This window comes from Nicotiana tabacum, chromosome 8 (genome assembly GCF_000715075.1).
Source record: "Nicotiana tabacum cultivar K326 chromosome 8, ASM71507v2, whole genome shotgun sequence".
NCBI classification, from domain to species: Eukaryota; Viridiplantae; Streptophyta; class Magnoliopsida; order Solanales; family Solanaceae; genus Nicotiana; species Nicotiana tabacum.
In genome coordinates, this window is record NC_134087.1 from 25,875,377 (window position 1) to 25,895,513 (window position 20,137).

A 20,137-nucleotide genomic window follows, 5' to 3' on the forward strand; every position below is an offset into this window, starting at 1 on the left:
GACACTTTCAATAGATGTTTATGTTTTCTTTCAACCACTCCATTTTGTTGGGGAGTGTGAAGGATACTAGTCTGATGGAGAATGCCATTGGCAGAAAAAAATTGTTGGGCTTCAGAGGTAGTACCTAGCTCATAGGAATTATCAAACCTAAAAGACTGGACAGTTGAGTTAAAATGAACTTTCACCATTGCATGAAAAGCCTTAAGCACAGAAAGGGAATTGCTCTTGCATGACAATAGGTGAGTCCAAGTACTCTAGAAAAATCATCTACCAAGGTTAAAAAAATACCTGAACCCATTATAGGTCTGAGTATTGTATGGACCCTAGATGTCAATATGAATAAGCTGGAAAGGGGTAGAGGAATGAATAGAGCTGTCAAAGAATGTCAATCTCTGTTGTCTTGCCATTGGGCAAATATCACAAGAAAATGTTTGTTTAGGTGAAATCTTATCAGACAAAAAAGTGATAGATTTCATTCTATTAAAAGGAACATGTCCCAATCTTTAATGCCAAATCACATCATTTTTATTAAGATCAGAAGAAATACTAGTACAATGTGTAAAAGAAACATTTGCAGGAGTAGATTGAACATTATAAGAAGCACTAGAATTATTACATTGAACAGGATTAGAAACATTGATAGGAAAAGAAATAACAAACATAGGAGATGAAGTCATAGCAGGATGCAAGAAGTATAACTCATTTGCAGCTTTACCAATTTTCAGTGGCCTCCTCAGAGAAGGGCCCTGTAAAATACAAGCAGAATGGTAAGAGTTGCAATGCATCTGAATTGAACAAGGAGTTTGTGAATAGATATGAGATTGAAATGAAAAGAAGGAACTAACAGAACATTATGTAAGATCATGTCTGTCCGGAGTGGCATAGACCTAGTAGATATGACTTTCACTTTATATCCATTAGGCAAAGTTATTAAGAAAGGAGTGGTGAGTGGTGTTAAGTTGATTAAAAGGTGTGTGTGTTGTGTCATGTGGTTAGTAGCACCTGAATCTAGAATCCAAGGATTTGAACCTAAGTTTGAAATTACACATGCCTGAAAAGCAGCAGAATGCACTTCAGGATGATTAAACACACCTGCAAAGTGAGCAAAACCAATATTTTCTCAACCAGGAGTTTCAGGATGTATGACAGAAGGATGATTCAACTGTTGGAAAAGGGTTATGAGATGGTCATATTGCTCCTTGCTGAAGCTATGACCAGTGGTCTCAGAAGACTGTCCATCAATGTGAGCATGATGAGGAAAAGGACCTTCAGATTGCATACAAGCAGCAGTCCTTTGTCTTTGGTGAATTTGAAGTCAGGGGGAAACCCATGAAGTTTGTAATACTTCTCAATAGTATGACTAGTCTTTTTGCAGTATTTGCAAGACAATTGAGAGGAAGAACCTAAGCCTCTCTTTTGGTCAAACTGGAACTTTTGAATAAAAGGTCTAGCAGATGCCTGGACAGGGCTGCTAGAAGCATTGAAAGAGGCTGATTCATTTGAGAAGCTGGAGATAGGAGCTGAAGTCTCCTTTTTCTTTTCATCATGTTGAAGCATATAATAGGCTTTGCTTAGGGATGGAAGGGATGTCATCATCAGAATATTACTCTAGTAGAATAGGACCCATTTAAACCACTAAGGAATTGGTATATTTTCTGTTGTTCAATGAATTTTGGTAAGGCTCCACAAGTACATACTGGTCTTACATAGAAAGTAATATGTTCATCCCAAAGACCCCTCAATTTTATAAAGTAAGTAGCAATATCTAATGGACTTTGAGAAGCAACACTGATTTCCCTTTGTATTTGGATATATTTTGAACCATTTGATGTCCCAAATCTTTCATTTATATCATCCCAAATGTCTTTAGCAGTGTCAAACCCCATGACACTATTTGCTATGTCTTTAGATAATGAATTTGTTAACCATGCAATTACTATGTCGTTACATCTTTCCCAAAAGGAATAATAAGGAGAGTTAATTTGAGGTTTAGAAACTTTTCCAGTTATGAGCCCTAGTTTGTTTTTTGCGGACAGAGCAGTAAGCATATTTTTATGCCAAATAACAAAACTATACCCATCGAAAGGTGGAGACACTAAGTGTGCTCCAGGACTATCAGATGGATGTACATAGAATGGGTGAGATGGATGTACAGTAAAGGCATCAAATCCATCTATCACAGAAGAAGAGCTAACATCTGGACTTCCCATGATTTAACCCTAGATTTTTAAAATTCCTAAAGTTGATACAAGAAACACTCGATTTTCACCAATATGTAGCAGGATTGAGGAGAATATTTCCGTCCTTCTTTGCAACCTAAAGAAGGTAAGGCCTTGAAATCGATAATATTGCTGAAATCGGCGAGAGTGAAGAAATACCGGAGAACAATACCGGAGAGCGGAAATCACCAAAATTACCGTAAAAACTCTAAATAGTTGCAATGCAGAATCAGATAACACCGTATCCCAAATCTTCACTTTAAAATATGAGGACAGATAGGATTGACGGAACCGAAAAACTCCATGAAAATCGATGAGGGTACCATCGGTCGAAAGAGAAAATCAAGGATCATTGATTCCTTGCTCTGATACCCATGTTAATGGTAGAAAATCGAGCTATGAGAAAGAATTTTATAGAAAAGAAACCCTAAAAAATAGAAAGAGAAGAGAGCGTTTTTATTTCATTGATATTGTCTCTGAATACATAGAAATGAATCACTATCTTTCAAGACCATTCTATCACTATATATAGATGAGGTATTACGAAAAATTACATGGACTAAACTGTAATAAAAAAAAGTTATAGTATAGTTAATTGGGCTGCTGGGTATCAGCTATTGTCGGGCCTGAAGTTGGGCTCCCGTTGACAGGTTCAAGTATGACAAACGATTTGGAAAGGCTAGCTTGATATTGTAACATGAAAAATAGAGTATTAGTCTGTAATATCCGATTAAATTTCACTGGTAGTATAAAAATTCTTTGCACTGTCATCAGTGTATATTAACTTAAAACTAGATTACAGATGATGGTCAATATATATTGCCTAAACATAGAAAATAGAGATACAACTCATTCAAGATTACAACTTACATACTATTTCTCTACATTAGAGAGCGGCGATCCTGAGCCCCTAAGTAACAATTAGGAACCCCACAAATGTACTCTTTGCATGAGTCAAGGTCATGTACAGAGAATTCTAGTTTACAAAATGATATTAGTAATATCTTGTAAATAAGATTGAACAGAAGATTCTCACTTGTTGAAATTAATTTCTCTTAAGCTCCATCAACTATCTAACTGCTTGTGCAACTGGAGAGCTAATAGCAGCTGTAGATGACAAATTACGAATGTTTTTCTTTGCTGGTTTCTTGCCCTCTGATTCTGGTCCACTCTGCCTCACTTTTACTCCTCGTATCAACTGATATATATCATTCAATAATTTTAACTCAAATGGCAACATAATTACGCGCTTAAAGTGACAACAAAATAATAAAGATATAACTTACATATTTGCCACACTTCATGTCCGCGTATATTACAATGAAATCGCCTTCTTGAAGTCCATTAGCTCGAACAAAATCGCCTTTTAGAATGGAAAAAGATTGCAATGAAAAGAGATTAGTACTTATATTTTTACTGAAATGCAAGTTAAGAGCTGTGGTCGACTGTGTCCACACCTGTGTTCTCAAGAAGGTACATCCTGCTTTTGTTATTTGGCCAAAATCTGGAAAACAAAACACAAGACCAATAAGCACAAAAAGGAAGACGAGTATAAATGATAAGGGATAAGAATAGATTGAGCAATGTAATTAAAACTAGCTTGACCATGGACAACTACTTCGAGTCCACGTACCTATATTTCATGTTCCAAACGCGAGAAGTTCCAACGTCTTCCACGGCGATTGAAATTCCATCTCTTGATTCAAGTTGAGGGAGATGAGTTTCTGCTTCTCTCTGCATATAAACAAAATTTCAAGAATCCACTTAATCATACTTTTAATTAGATCACAATTTATGACGACGTAGCTAAAGTACCTTCGGCAACACAATTCTTCCAAGATTGCCAACATCGCTCTGCTTCAGCACTTTTTGCAGGAGAAATTTTAGATTCTTCTCTGTTTTGCAAGCCTATGGAAGAACATCCACGCGAAATTTGATGAACATCCGCACAAAATATAAAGCAACACATTTATACAACAAAGTTTCATAAATATTAAACTTACAATAGACATTAGGGAGAGGATATAACTTATATTCATAGCCAGAGGCGGACCTATCCTATTCCGAGAGGGGTCATCGGCACCCGTAAAGTTAGGCAAATATTCCATGTATAAATGTATGTGTTTAGAAAATAGTTACTATATATTAGTAGTGGGTACACTATATATAAAGCAGATTGTGGTTGAATCCAAAAGTGCACCCCGACCTTCAAATCTTTGGTCCGTCTCTATTCACAACATGTATGAAGGGTGAGCCAAGAGCTTTTTATAATGGATTTTTGTTCAACTATATACCCCGAGCTCACCTATATCTTATTTCTGTTCTAGCTGGTGGATTCTCTCTTGTATCAATTTTGTAAAGAATTTCTTCATGTTGTAGCAGATAATCTATCTTATTTCTAATCTATCAATTCCACCTTTTAATGGACTACTGGTAGTTAATATAAAAGAGGGAAGAGGTGCACAAAGCATCCCGCATTCACGCAGGGTCCGAGGAAGGGCCGCACCCCAAGGGGGTATAATATAGGCAGTCTACCTGATGCTTCATCATTGGCGGATTCCACGGCTAGGTCATACAAAGACAACTTAACCGTTGCCCCAAGACTCCGCTTCTGACTACTTGTAGTTATATATTAGATGATTAAACTCGTACATTGTTAGTTGCATAAAAGTTGAACTCGAAAAGGATTTTGGCTGAAACTAAGGAAACCAACCTGTCTTTTGTCTGCCAAACTATGCTTCTGATGGTTCTGTGATCGCAGAGCTGGCCTCTCAGTAGAATATGATTGTGGAGAATCAGCCGGTGGAACCATCACCATTGGCGAAGCAGCAGCAGCAGTAGGAGGCCAATATATCCAATTTCCTGGACTGTTACCTGTATCTATTGCAGAATTCTCTCCAATCATTACACTTTGGTCATTAATTTGTCTTTGATTCTGAACTTGGTGGCGATAATGGTGCACCGGTAATCGTCTCTGCCTTGCCATTCTGTTCTTCCTAGCCTCTTTAGATCCCAACCTTGCCAATCTCTCACCATTCCCGTCTAAAAGTTGGTACGGATATTGCGTACCAAATAAAGATTGAGGCTGATCAACAACAGCAACATTATTAGCACTATCACTATAGTCAGGAAATTTGTTATACTGAGAAGCAGCCGCCACAGCAAATTGCGATGGCGACCACGATCGAGTATAGTCCATGGGTTGATATTCTGTTGAAGCTGGTGAACTTGCACTTCCACTCATTGTTTGATTAAAATGAGACGCAAATAACGATCCGTTGGAGTAAGGATCACCAATGTACCCCGGTATCTGCCCCGCCATTACTGGGGTGGAATCGGGGAAATTAGGGATGTTATAAGCAGCAGTTGCCATCCAAGGTGACTGATAAAAGCAAGCATTTGGATCAGCCGCAACAGTATTATAATGGAAATTGGAGTTTGGGGCAGAAATCTGAAAACTTTCTTGATTTGCTGCAGCTTCACTCATTTGTTTCTTTTGCAATCTGTGTTGTTCAACCCAATCAAGAATGAGTCTCAACAACTGTTTTTTACCTTCTTTTGTACTTCCTAATCGTTTCGAAGCGCTTTCAATTGTTGAACGTTTGAGCTTAATACTCCTCATATCTTCAGCAGAAATGTAGTCTTTGATTTGCTTTAACCATTCAAAGAACATAAGTGCAAGTTCACTATCCCCTTGAAATATAGAAAGTTGCTCATTTTCAAACTGGACTTCCCCTTGTTGTTGTTGTTGTTGGTGTTGTTGGTGTTTTTCTGGATTTTCACTTTGGGAAAAAGAGTTCATAGGATCAAGAAACTTATGATTTCCATCAATTAAATCCATGTAACCAAGATTTTCTATCACATTTAGACAATCTTGGTCGCCATTTATTGTGTTATCAAATTGGATTTTCTTGTGGAAAGATAAAGAATCTGTAGGAGGGGAATTAGAAGTTGAGGAGGAAGAGGACATGCATGGAAAATCAGGAAGAGGAGGAAAATCAGTAGAGAAATTAATGTAATTATTGTCATTGACGTTAAAATGACGTTGTTCTTCATTTCCATTATTGAGCCAAATATCTGTATCATCCATAGGATCAAAATCAGTTGGCTGCTGCTGTTGCCTCTGAATATCATCATCCACTGTCACCATATTAATATTCTCAAATCCATGCATTTCTTGATTATTATTACCATATAGCTGCTGTAACTCTCTTTTCATTCTTGTTTTCTGGATTTTTGACTAGAGATGAAATGTGTATAATGGATATGTATCTGATTAAGGAAGCAAGCTAAGTTAAGACAAGAAAAATTAATGGTTTTCTTTAATTTCTCTCCTCATTAGGATCTTGAGTGGTTTTTGCAACATAAAACTATCTGAGGTTTTGGAATTTATATATCCAAAAAATAAATAGTACTACCAAATCTGAAGAAAGCGACTCTTAATTAATAAACTTTAACTAATTAAAATACTCACTATCACTGTATAATAAACTTATGTAAGTACCTGTATAATAAGGATTACTCTTACAAATATTTATGCAGGAATATTCTTTATAAATGGAAGATAGAAACAAGAAATTTCAAAGAACTGAACTATGTATCCTTGTGTTTTAGAAGACAAAAACACCACCAAACTTCAACAAACTAAAATTGTCTCATACCCCAAATAACCAAAACAACACTTGTAGACAGTTCAGATAAGTTTCAACACTCTTTTACTATTTTCTGTTTTTATTTAAAGGGATTTTGAACCAAAAATAAGACAGAAAAACTTTGAAAGGCAAAAAGAAATAGAGGTTACAAAAACTTTTATAAATGAGAGAGATGAGATATATAAGAGTGAAACACTCAAAAGAAAACTTGGTGCCGATGGTTTTTCTTTTTCCACTAATTAATTCAAATTTCCAGATTTTACGCCATAAGGCCATACGTTGTAACCTGAATGGTGCAAGCCAACGGTGATCAGTTTTTATACTACAAAAAATGAGGTGAAAAAAGACTTAATGTTTTTATTCCTCCATTGATGACATGACACAAGCAGCTCAATTCTCTTTCTAATACAAGTATATACAACACATCAGAACATGGTCTAAAAATATTAAAACATGGAAAAGATTGAACCGACTGGGAAATAGTAATGTCAAAAGAAGTAAAGAACAGATCTTTCTTTGGTCATAGGGTTTTGTCTCCATTCGTGAGTGAAAACGGTGGACTTCTTCTTTTGCTGCTACGTGTCTCTTCACTTCTGACCAAGCTACGTTAACATTAACATAACATAAAAACAAAGATACCGACCAGGGATTGTGGTGGAGTGATAAGTACTCATTCATCTATCACCGAAGATTTTGGGTTCGAGTCCTGGGTATAAAGTCGCCTTTATTAGAGAGCACTTTACCTCTCAATATGGAACTTTTCGATGCGAATCTAGATTTATTCGGGATCCAACGTGGGTATCGAATACTAGGTGAAAAACCAAAAAAAATATAAAAACAACGATTTATCTTATAATGGTATAAAAATTAGTTGATATTATGCATGCTTGATTTGAGCCGAAGGTATATAAAAAATAACTTTTTTACCTGCACAAAGTATAAGGATAAGATTGTGCATTCACTATTTTCTTCAATCTTTTTTTGTGAAATTATACGGAGTATATTATTAATGTTATTGGTATAAATTGTAAAACATCACGACAAGCTGGTTAAAGATGAAGGAAGATCGGACAAAATTGATCAGCGTGAAAACATGGGATTTCACTACAAGAAATAGGGGATACGTATAAATGTCGTATTATGGTGCTTAAATATCATAAATTTAATTGCCGATATTTAATTTATATTTGACCTAAATATCGTAAATTCACTGTCGGAAATTTTCCGACATTTAGGTAAATGTCGTAGAAAGATTTGCGATATTTATTTATAGACTTTTATGAAAATGTCACTTGAATTTTCTGACATTTAAGGTAATATTGGTAAAATATTTACGACATTTATTATAGACATTAAGAAATGTCACATGTATTTTCAAACATTTAGGTTAATGTCAATAAAAACATTTACGATATTTCTTTAGAACTTTATGAAATGTCATTAAAATTTTTGACTTTCCTGAAAGATAATAATAATCAGTTATTTAGTTCACTATTCATGACACTAATACTTATTCGTGCATTTGTAAATATCAAACATCATACACAATGTAACAAACACAAATTATATGTAAAGTGAATGCTTTCAGTACTGTATCCAAAGAACAAAAGTAGTGATCGAGTAATTCTCCTAAGTTACAAATCATCCCCCGAAGCTAACTGAATCACCGGAAATCACATCCGAGCCCTCTAACTCAATGGTCAACACCCGGTTTACTTTTCCAAAATAAGCCTTCCTTAAAGAGACTAAGTGTCTCATTTCCTATCAAAACCAATCCGATTTAACTCTAACACACCGAATACCGATAACGAAACATGAAGAAGCATAAAATGGAAAAAACGAAGCGGTTCTCATGAGACGACGGGTTGGGTCGTCACAGTAACAAGTAAGAATTATTATAATAATAGTACTTCGATAGATTAAGGAATTCAAAGCTAAGAACTTTACCAGGAACATGACAAACTATTGCAACTCAGTTCTGTGTAAGTTGTTGCATCATCCTGCTTCTGGTGCAAAAACGGAGGACATCAGTTAGAAGAAATTTTCCAAAGCAACAAAGATCTCATAAAACTTCTACTAAACATACGATAAGTGATCATCGCAAACTTGAATCTATCTTTTCCGAAATTGATACTAGCATAAAAGTTAACATATTCAAGTACCATAAGGCAAGACATCTCCATTTCTTTCAAAGGTCTTTTTTTTTTCAACTGAAACATGAGGAAGAAAAAGTGTCACAATCTCAAAAGGATGACAACTTGTCTTATTCTTTTCCGCAACTCATTTAAAAGCGAAAATTGAATAAGTAAGACATGTCATGGCTACATTACCACTTATCAGTGTCAAGAATGTTAGCATCCATCTTACGGTGACATAAAACGTATGAAGAAGGGATAAAACAGAGCAATACTTTTATAATATCATAACTATAGTCGATAAAGATCCTTAATAACACCAAAAGCACCTTAAGAGGAAAGAGGGAAGATTTGATTAACTATTATCTTACTTTCAGAAGCAGTAAAAATTGAAATAGTCAAACGAACAACAGCTTCAACAATACCAATCTGTAATAAAACAACTACAACAATATATACCAAAATACATGCATCTAAACCCTAGAACACACACCATATAATTGACCCAACGGCATAGCCTATCATTCTAAACATCAATTATTCAACAACATAAGTAATTAAAAAGAAAAGGAACGAAAAAATATATATAAAAAACCAAATAATTAAACAAAGACAAAGGATATATCCCAAGAGGGATTATGCAGAATAAATATATATATATATATATATATATATATATATATATATATATATATATATATATATATATATATATATATATGGGAGTAAACAATAATGCAAAAGTTGCTGAAATCAGAATCATCGTGATGGCAGAAAAAGATATAGACATTAAAATTGATATAGCGATAGAGAGAGATGAGTTAGGATTACCTCATGATGTGGCCGTCGATTATGGGAGAAAAGGGAAAGTGCGGCAATCGTTATAAGAGAATTGACGGCGTGGGGAGCAAAATGAGGCAAAGGCGGGGTTTGAATTATTAGTAATCTTATTGTGGAGGGAATAGGAGGAAAAAAATTTACATTTTAACTTTTAATTATTACTATCTTTTAGTGGTTATTTCCTCCAAATATTGACTGATATGATGACACTATAACTAAAAGTGTCACTAATTTCCATCTAAATATAACATTTAAGTTAATAGTCGCAATATTTTGTGACATTTTAAACAAAATGTCACTGTTTTGTGACATTTCTAAAGAAAATGTCAGGAAATTATATATTTTTCGACATTTACGTCAAATGTCACTAAATAAATGTCGTCGTATCTATGATTTCTTATAGTGATTTTCTAGTCGACGCTAGGAAAATAAAGAGAAGGATGGGTAGTATAGGCTTTCTTATATGACAACGAGTGCAGATTAGAGGCTGATAAGCTTTGCACATTCAATTTTTAAGATTTTTAGCATTAATCTTATTGTATTTTTAAAATTATATATATGTTCAGACCTACTATTTATTGTAATTGTAGTGCATTTGACACATTAATTTATGCTCCGAAAGTTTAGTTTTAGTTGGGAAGAACGGTTCTTGTCCCATGCAGCGGGGAAAAATAGCTATTCATTGGTTGGTTTAGTTTAAATTCGTGCTCAGTGTGGTTATTTGGCCTTAAGTCCCTCGACTTAATTAGCTTAGCTATTTAATAATCTTGAAACATCGCTAATTTTTTCCTAAGTCTTGAATATGAAGTTGTATTTGTTAGAAAATATATTATTATTATAAAAAATTTGGCACAATTTTTAAATTTTTGGGGGTCTAATAGTGCAATGGTGTAGTCATATGCATTGAAGAGTGGTGTATATATAACCTTATATTGTGTGTATAGGTCAAAATTATTTTTATATGTATATATTAAATTTTAAATATTCTTTGCGAAATTTTTGACTTTATTACTACCATAATGTATAGGGTGAAAAAATACGTATCTAATTTCTCTTTTGTTAGTTTTTTCTCTCTCGTGGATCGCTCAATTCGCTCGAATTCTTGGGGAAAATGAGAGAGTAGAATTTGATATATCGAAACGGATCTCTATTCCTTCAATCAAATCTTTGAATTCATTTTTTCAGTAAAGTCAATTGATTCAAAGGAGAATATGAAATTCATTGGGCATGAGCGTCAACAACTTTCTCATACAGTCTTTGCTTGCCACGTGGCACTCCATCCGGTCCATAATAAGTGACCAATTTGTTTTTGACACGCCTATTAAGAAAATACAAAAATTCTATACAAAAATATCTAGTATGACTAAACTACTCTTAATTAAATATTTAATGTGAGGAGTAAAAAAACTTTTTAGGGATATGTACATAAGAGTAATTTGTAAAAACAAATTGAATTCTTTCTTGATTATATAAATTGACACTTAATTTGGACAAAAATAAAACAATAAATTGGTCACTTATTATGGACCGGAGGGAGCTACATTATAAATTTACTCGAGGTAACAGCATAAAGGAGTCATATATCTGCAACTACAGAAAATACATCAAACTCGCAAACTCTTCGGTCTGCGGTTTCAGCTAACTGAAAATTAAAGAAAAAAACAAGTCTTAATATTGTCAAACATAAAGGAAAAAAATATTATAAGGAAGAGATAATGTCTCTATTCATTGAAATGTTATGCTTTAACTCAGTTCTTGCTGTTCATGCTCTTATTGACATTTTCCTTTATAACCTCTGTGGATTCTTCAGCCTTTCCCTTCACTGTATCTTTCATTTTTTGTGTGGTTTCCTTAACTGAATCCCATGTTTGCTTTGCCTTTCCAGCCACCTCTTGTGCTGTGTCTGCTACCTTATCTCCCATTGCTTTCGTCTTGCGTATTGCCTTTCATATACACATCGAAAATAAGTATATATTGACTGATAACTTTAAATGAACGGTAAGTAATTCTTATAATATAACAAGTTATACAATCATATCATTAAAAAATAGAATTATAGATGACTACATACTATTAGACATTTATATAGCAGTCATCCTTTATAATAACAATTTACTATAATTAATAGTTAAATTTTTTGGAATCAAATTTTCATGTTATATTATAGTATATGTTTTTTATAATAGTACTTCACTATAGCAGTCAAAAAAATATCAAAACAAACCGATTGTTATAGAAAAATTTGACTGATAACAAGTATTGATTGATAATTGGCTGAGAAAACCCAAGTCTATCTACCAACGGCTAATGCTATGCTGCTTCAATTCACCATTCTTTGGATCAAATAAAGACAAATGAAGATATTAATCAAGTGCTCTAGCACATTGACAAAGCACTAGATCTTAGAGGACATGAAATTTCTAACTTTTATGTCAATATATTCGTGTAAAATTTCTTTAAACTGCTATACATAAATCATATATAATGAAATATATGTTACAAAAATTATATGTTCATCACAAGAAGTATAGATGAAATCAGAGGTGGACCAAGAATTTTAAGGGGACGAAGGCATAATATTATGTTCAATTAGTCGCCCCTAAAAACTTTTAGCTAGCTTAGCGTTAAGGATGTCAAGTAATTTATTAAATTTACTATTTTCAATATATACACAAATATTTACTAGTATAAAATTTCTGTCGAAATTTACGAGATTTGATGACCCTTCAACATAACACATAGGTCCGTCTCTGAATGACACGATATATTGTATATAGACATTATAGGTAAACACCGGGTGCCTGTAAATTTATATTACCTCGTCAGCAGCAGAAGCAGTCTCGCTTTTAACTTCTTGGCTGGCTCTCTTGGCGGCATCAGCCCCTTGCTTCATTGCATCAGCACCCTTTCGTACTGAGTTTTGAGCCTCATCTTTAAACGCCGTGGCTAGGTGACGATTTGTTGTCCGCTGCACAATTTCATGTATTACACATTAATTAATGCTTAAAGAAAGTACCTTATTAATGGCGATATGAATTATTAATAGCAACATGGCAGAGCCGGATGTGTGATTATAGGTCATAGATTCGAGCCGTGAAAGCAATCAATAATGCTTGCATTAGGTTAGCCTGTCTACATTCACATCCCTTGAGGTGTGGCCCTTTACGTGACCCCGCATGAACGCGGGATGTCTTGTGCACCGAGCTGCCTAACGTGGCAGAGACACTTTGTACAAGACTGTCATGATATATATATATATATATATATATCCAGTGAAATTTCACGAATGAGATCTGGGGAGGATAGTGTGTACGTAAATCTTACCCCTACCTTAACGGATAGAAAGATTGTTTCTGATAGATCCTCGGCTCAGGAAATATATATACGATGTAACATTAATTTAGAACACGAAGGCAAGCTTTAGACCAAGTTATAATTTAATAATAGGTCGATATTGCTTACACAAAATCTCATGTACGGCACTATCTTCTCAAAAACTTTAATATGGATTTACATCCGATAGATAGATCATAAATTCAAGTTATATTGGAAAGTAAAAAAGAATTAGGGGGAAAAAACAATAAGCACCTGGAAAGTTCTGAATGCTCCACTAAAAATAACTCTACTAAGAGCAGACGTCATGCTTGCCATATCTCTCTAATTGAATTTTTTTTTAAATTTGTTTCTTGAAATTAATTTGCTTCTTCTATTCTTTTTTTACTCTACTTTCTAGTAGAGTTATAAATAGGGAAAGATTGCCAATATTTTCTCTATTTTAATGGCTGACAAAAATTCCCTTAGGATTTGAGGTAATTTCAATGCCTTTCTCCCGAGTTTAAGCTAACCATAGTTGGGGAACTTACAGGAGCAATACACGGATCACTGTCTACTTTAATGCCTCTAAATCTTTTTTTTTTCCTTTTTTAAACCAAATAAATAGTACCATAAATAAATCGAGTATTTAGAACAATTTTTTTCTGTTGCTAAATCTCTTTCTTCTTTTCAGGTTATTTACTCATACCCGATTCTTACACCAAATCATACTAATTTATTATTTTTGGAATATAATATTAATTAACCATAATTAGTGATAAAATGCAAACTCCTATATAAGTGAGTAAGTTTTTTTTTTCTTTTAGAAATATATATTTTTAGCCGATTTAAAAAATAATAACCGACAATATATATATTTTTTGTATTTATGTGTACTATATATAGAGAATGTACATATTTTATACACTTATTGACTAGCGAATGCAATTAATTCTGACCGACTAGCTAATTTTGTATTTTGCCCAAGTGTTTTTCCGATTCCATTCTTTATACGTTTTTGGTATTCAAATATAAAAAAAAAAAAAAAAGAGAGAGAGAGAGAGAAATAGTCCACGTTCAATCATAACGATTAGTCATAGAAGATAAGGATTAGTTGACAGAAATGAACTGATAGAATGTATATAAAGGACTTTCATTATATTAATTGATCATACTGAATATATGGATTTTGGAACATCCAAAAACTGTGGAGAATACAAATTATTCATGATCAAATAAAATAGCAGTAATTAAAAAGTAATTTAACTAAGGATCAGCACAATAACAGCCCAAAATCCCAGCACCAATCTTGGTACAAACACCATTCTGATATCCTTCCTTAATACAAGCTGCATTACAATCTGGAAATTGAGAACATGGTCCCAAAAGGATCACATCTGCTGCTTCACTTGAAATCAAAAGAAGAGCCAAACAAAAGAATCCAATTAGTAAAATAGATGTGTTAATGGCATTCACCTTTCCTTTAGCCATTTTACTGTCTGTTCTGTTCTGTTCTGACTGTCTATCTGTTTGTCTCGTCCTGTGTACAAGCATGTATATCTTGAAATGTTTATTTATACAAAAAAATTGGTCCTCTTTTGGAATATTCTTAACACTATATATTATGTTAGATTATGTTCATTGTATAAAATCAACTGAATAGACCTCCTATAGAAATTTTATTTTTTACTTGCTATAATAAAATATTTTCTATATAAAAGGAGCTGAACCGGATCTTGATTGGTCAATTCAGGTAGTTATGGTAACACACTAATGTGCCAAAGTTCCCTATTAACCGTGAAAATGCTATTACGTATCAATATCAAACTCTCCAAATAAGCAAAACTAATAATATGGCGAAAACAAATACTGAAAGATAATTAAGGGGCAATCTACTAATTTTTACTACTTTGCAACATCCAAATCGTTCCTTTTTCAATGTACATTTTATGTCTAATATTGGTCAAATTTTGATCCTTTTTTTTTTCTGTCGCTAGTCAAATCTTAACGTGACCTTTGCATTTTTCTATAGGAGACATTGTCAAGAGAAGCTGCCATTTTTAAAAGTTTTTTCTGGCCAGTTTCTGTACAGAGATACATACAAGAAAGTTGAGCGAAACTGCAAACGACACAAAGGTCCTAAATATACTAGGTATCAAATGCACATTTCAAGAAAAACTTTTAACAATACACTTTGTACCATCTTGTTAATTAGAAAATCCAAATTAGATGAGAAAGTCAATAATTTCCCAAAATTAATTGGCTCTCTTTAACGTGTGCATTGCATATTACAATGTCTGTAAGGTGTATCATCGACAAATTACTTGGAAATCTAATTAATACTGATATTAATTTTTTTTCTATAAAATCTTTCACTGCAAGTCCTTGCGTTTTCTGCAATCATGCCCTGAGCGGGCTTGTTGAGGACGCTTGTGTAACGATCCGGCCGATCGGTTTGAGAGTTATAGACCCGTTCCCCCATTTACTGCTCATTTTATGATTAATTATTGTTATGGGACTTGCCGGGGTAGTTGATTCGGTTCCGAGGATGTTTCAGAATGAGTTGAGACACTTAGTCTCAAGGTTGGAAGCTTAAGTCGAAAAGGTTGACCGGATGTTGACTTATGTATAAACGACTCCAGAATGGAGTTTTGATGGTTCTGTTAGCTCCATTGGGTGATTTTGGACTTAGGAGTGTGTCAGGATAGTGATTTGGAGGTCCATAGTTGAATTAGACTTGCAATGACGAAAGTTGAAAATGTAGAAATTTGACCAAAAGTTGATTTTATAGTTACCAGGCTCGGATTGAGGTTTCGGGAGTTGGAGTAAGTCCGTTGTATTATTTGTAACTTGTGTGCAAAATTTGAGGTCAATCTGACGTGATTTGAAGGGTTCGACATCGAATGTAGAAGTTAGAAGTTCAAAAGTTTATTATGCTTGAATTGATGAGCGATTAGTGGTTTTAGCGTTGTTTGATGTGATTTGAGAGCTCGACTAAGTTCGTATTGTATTTTAGGACTTGCTAGTGTGTTTGGTTGAGGTCCCGGGGGCCTCGGGTGAGTTTTGGATAGTTAACGGATCAATATTTGGACTTGAAAGAATACTGAAGATTTCTGGTGTTCAGGTATGGTTTTCTTATACGCGATCGCGTGGGAAGGTCCGCGATCGGTAGGCTTAATTGGGCAGTAGAGGTCTTTGTTCTACGCGTTCGCGAGATAGGGACTGCCATCGCATAGTTGTGGGATGCAGTGGATCACGAACGCGTGGTTAAGGTCGCGTTCGCGTAGAGTATATGAGACAGCAATTGAGGTCACACGTTTGTTCCATGCAAATGCGTGCGTTTATCCACGATCGCGTAGGCTTGGGAAGCCTATGCTTCGCGTTCGCGTGAGTTTGTATGCGATCGCGTAGAGGAAGTTCTGGGGGGGGGGGGGAGTTGATAACTAGGGATTTTGATACATTTTATACTCCTTCATGCTTAAGTTATGATTAGAAATGTGTACAAATAGTCCCAAAAGGCCTACAAGTTGTGCTTGATTACAGGTTTGATCAACAAGGTGACAAAATGTCAAAGATCAGCTCAAAAAGGAGTGAAACCTACACAAGTACCAAGATAAGACAAGCTCAGGCAAAACAGGGCCCGTGCGTCCGCACACCATTCTGTGCGGTCCGGACAAGTGAGGTTCAGAGAGGCTGCTATTCAGGCAAAAAAGGCAATGCAGACACATGAGGTTTTGTGCGGTCCGCACTGGGATCAATGCGGCCGCACTCAATTTAGTGCGGTCCGCAGAGAGAAGGTGCAGAGAGTTGCCAGTTCCAAGTTTGAAGCCTAATACGGTCCGCGCTCCATTTTATACGGACCGCACTAGAGGCCATCGCGGCCGCACTCGATTCTATGCGATCCGCATTGCCCAAGTTCAGAGAGTTGCTTATTCAAGTCCAGAGGCCTAGTGCAGCCGCACGTGATTTTGTGCAGTCCGCACTAACCCCGCAGGGGTATTTTTGTCTAGATTTTTCAGCTTGGTATAAATAGCTTCTTTTCCCATTTTTAGTTCATCAAATAGTTTGTACTGAAGGTTGCGCTCGTGACTTCGATATTTTTAGTTGTTTTGAGTAATTTTAGCTTCATTCCAACATTGAATCTTCTAGTTTAATTTAGCAATTAATTAATATGAATTTTTCTTCATCTATTTCTTTGTTTTCTTCTTCAATTATGAGTAGCTAGACCCATAAGCTAGGGTTGTGGCTCAACCCTAGTGTGGATAATTGATGGGTCTTGTATTTTAGGGCTTGATTGGCTATGTGTGTTTGATATTTGAACTAATTTCATGTTTAATTGCTGAATTAGTGGTTGCAAATACTAATTTGTGTTTAGTTGACTTTGGCTCTTCTTGAGAAAGAGAGTCTAAGTCTCTGAAATTGGTCCAACAAGGAGTTGGGGCGTACTCAAGAGATTTATAGCCCCAATTAAAGGGTTAAACCTAGAGATAGTAATACCCGACTTGAACCTTGATTGCTTGTGCAAATTTGCATACCCAATTGGTCTTGAGAAAGTCAATTTGGGCAAAATTACTCGAACTACCGAGAGGTGTAGAGTGAGTAGAATCGCGCAATGGTTATATCATACTCCTCAAATGAGAAAATCATGTCTTAGACTCAAGTATCCATCAATTGACCACTTAGGCAAAAGTCACTACCCTATTGCCTTTTAACCATTTAAACAACTCGCAATAGTTTAACTTTAGCTTATTTTAGTTTAATTGAGCATTGTAGTTTTATATAATTAGAAGTAAATCAAAACCCAAAAATGTTGAGAGGTGTAATTTGTAGCAATTACACAACTCCGCTTTAGATAGACACCCGACTCCAACTTCTAGCTCCCTATGGAAATCGATCCCGACCTTAATCGGGTAAAAGCTGTTTCGACCTCTCTCGCCACTCAATATAGTGTAGGGTTGGCTTCGATCAACGTTTTGGCGCCGCTGCCGGGGAGCTAACAGTTTTGGCTATCTATCTAAATAGTTTTGTGTATTGTTCTTCTTTCTTTCTTTGTTACTAATTCGTGTGTGTCACAACTTCGGGTACCAAATAGCAGCAAACAACGCTAATGACCCTCTTAGAAATGTGATTGCGAAGGAGGAGGTAGATGATGTCGGAGATGATGAGGTGCCTCTTGTACCTCAGGGACAACCTAGAGGCCGCCAGGACAATGCTAATGCAAATGACAATATTCCAGACCCTCCTCCTCCACCTCCAAGAGTAGCTCCTAGAGTGCTTCCTAACCAAGGCTATGATAGTGCTATTGTCCCACCCCGAATCCGGGCGGGCAATTTTTAAATAACCAATGTGATGCTGACATTGCTGGAGCAGCGTGGGTATTTCACGAGCGCTGCAAATCAAAATACTTACAAACATCTCAAGGGGTTCGTGGATACATGTTAGGGGAGCAAGCAAACTAATGTGTCGAGGATGCATTGCGGTTGAGACTCTTCCTATTTTTACTTAGAGGGAAAGCACTTGATTGGCTTGAGTGACTTCCTAACCATTCCATCACTACTTGGGATGAGTTGACGGATAAGTTTATTGAAAAAATTTTCTCACCAGGGCATATGGCTGCATTGAGAGATGAGATCTTGGCATTCAAGAAAGAGCCAACCGAACCTTTGCATGAGATTTGTGAGCGTTATAGAACAATGGTGAAGGAATACCCCAACAATGATATGACCGAGGTGATGATCCAACAGACTTTCTACCGGGGTATTAACACTACAAACCAATGTATAGTGATCCAACTTGCTGGGGGCAACTTCATGAAGCTATCTTATGATGAGGCTTGTGACATTCTTGACGAGATGGCTGACACTTCTTCCGCTTGGCTAAGTAGAGCCAATGTGCCCCAAGGTGATCCCACGGTTACTCATTTGCACAAGGAGTTACATGATCATGGGCAGGCTATAGCTGAATTGACAACTATGATGAACCAACAAAGGCACAGTTGCAACAAGTTCAAAATCCTCGCCAAGTGAATGCCATGGAGGGTGTCAATATGCTTGTCAACAAAAGAAGACAAAGAAGGCAACAAAACCAAGGGAATTCGGAGCAATTTGACAATGATTGTGGTAGATTCCAAAATAATAGTTATGATGAACAAAATGAAAAGGTGCAATATGTGAATAATTATCAAGGCCAAAGGGGCAATTCTTCCAACCAACAGCAATGGAGACCCCAAGGCAATTGGGACAATCAATAACAACAAGGCAATGGTAATTGGGGGAACAACAACAAAAACTCCAACTAGGGAAATCAGAACAACAATCAAAACTCCAACTGGGGAAATCAGAACAACAATCAAAACAATCAAGGAAGTTGGAATGGTAAAAACAACAATTAGGGTGGTAACAACAATCAAGGTGGATGGTACAATGAAAACCAAGGAAACCGGGGGCAAGGATTTCAAAGGCCCCTAATGTAACAACAACCGAACAATCCACCCCCATTTCCATCTTAAGGTCCTAGTTTTTCTAGCAATAATATGGGTAGAATTGAAATGATGTTCGAACAAATGATGAAGAAGAATACGGATTCTGATGCGCAGTTGGCTTCCCACAATACCTCAATCAGAAATTTGGAGGTTCAGTTAGGCCAAATCTCTCAGTCCTTGAATACACGCCCTAAGGGTGTCTACCAAGTGATACGGTAGTGAACTCGAAGGGTAGGAACAATCATGTTATGGCGGTAACTACAAGGAGTGGTCGAGACGGTGATGTGAATGCCTCCAAACAAAAACAAGTTTTGAGTGATGATGTTGAGTTGCAAGAAGATGAAGTTCCTTTGGTGGTTGAAAATGTGATTGATGAGAACGTGAATGAAGAAGTGAGGATTGATATTCAAGATGCCGAGGTGGAATCTCAAAATGATGTGTCTAGGGAACACATAATAGACATGCCGGAGCCGGTTGTGCCTAAAGTCAAGGCACCTT

At 35.7% G+C, this 20,137-nt stretch overlaps 2 protein-coding genes across 2 annotated transcripts; both read right to left on the minus strand.

Annotated features, from left to right (window-relative positions):
- Window positions 1-3,015: 3,015 nt before the first annotated feature.
- On the minus strand, window positions 3,016-7,255 carry LOC107786865 (B3 domain-containing transcription factor ABI3-like). Its single transcript, XM_016608364.2, has 6 exons — window positions 4,933-7,255; window positions 4,035-4,127; window positions 3,853-3,953; window positions 3,677-3,723; window positions 3,506-3,582; window positions 3,016-3,417 (listed from the first exon to the last, which is right to left on the minus strand). The coding sequence occupies exons 1-6, from the start codon at window positions 6,436-6,438 to the stop codon at window positions 3,289-3,291; spliced, it is 1,953 nt and encodes a 650-aa protein (XP_016463850.2). The 5' UTR covers window positions 6,439-7,255; the 3' UTR covers window positions 3,016-3,288.
- A 4,088-nt stretch (window positions 7,256-11,343) lies between these two features.
- LOC107786864 (uncharacterized) lies at window positions 11,344-13,570 on the minus strand. Its single transcript, XM_016608362.2, has 3 exons — window positions 13,435-13,570; window positions 12,665-12,814; window positions 11,344-11,789 (listed from the first exon to the last, which is right to left on the minus strand). The coding sequence occupies exons 1-3, from the start codon at window positions 13,495-13,497 to the stop codon at window positions 11,595-11,597; spliced, it is 408 nt and encodes a 135-aa protein (XP_016463848.1). The 5' UTR covers window positions 13,498-13,570; the 3' UTR covers window positions 11,344-11,594.
- Window positions 13,571-20,137: the final 6,567 nt, after the last annotated feature.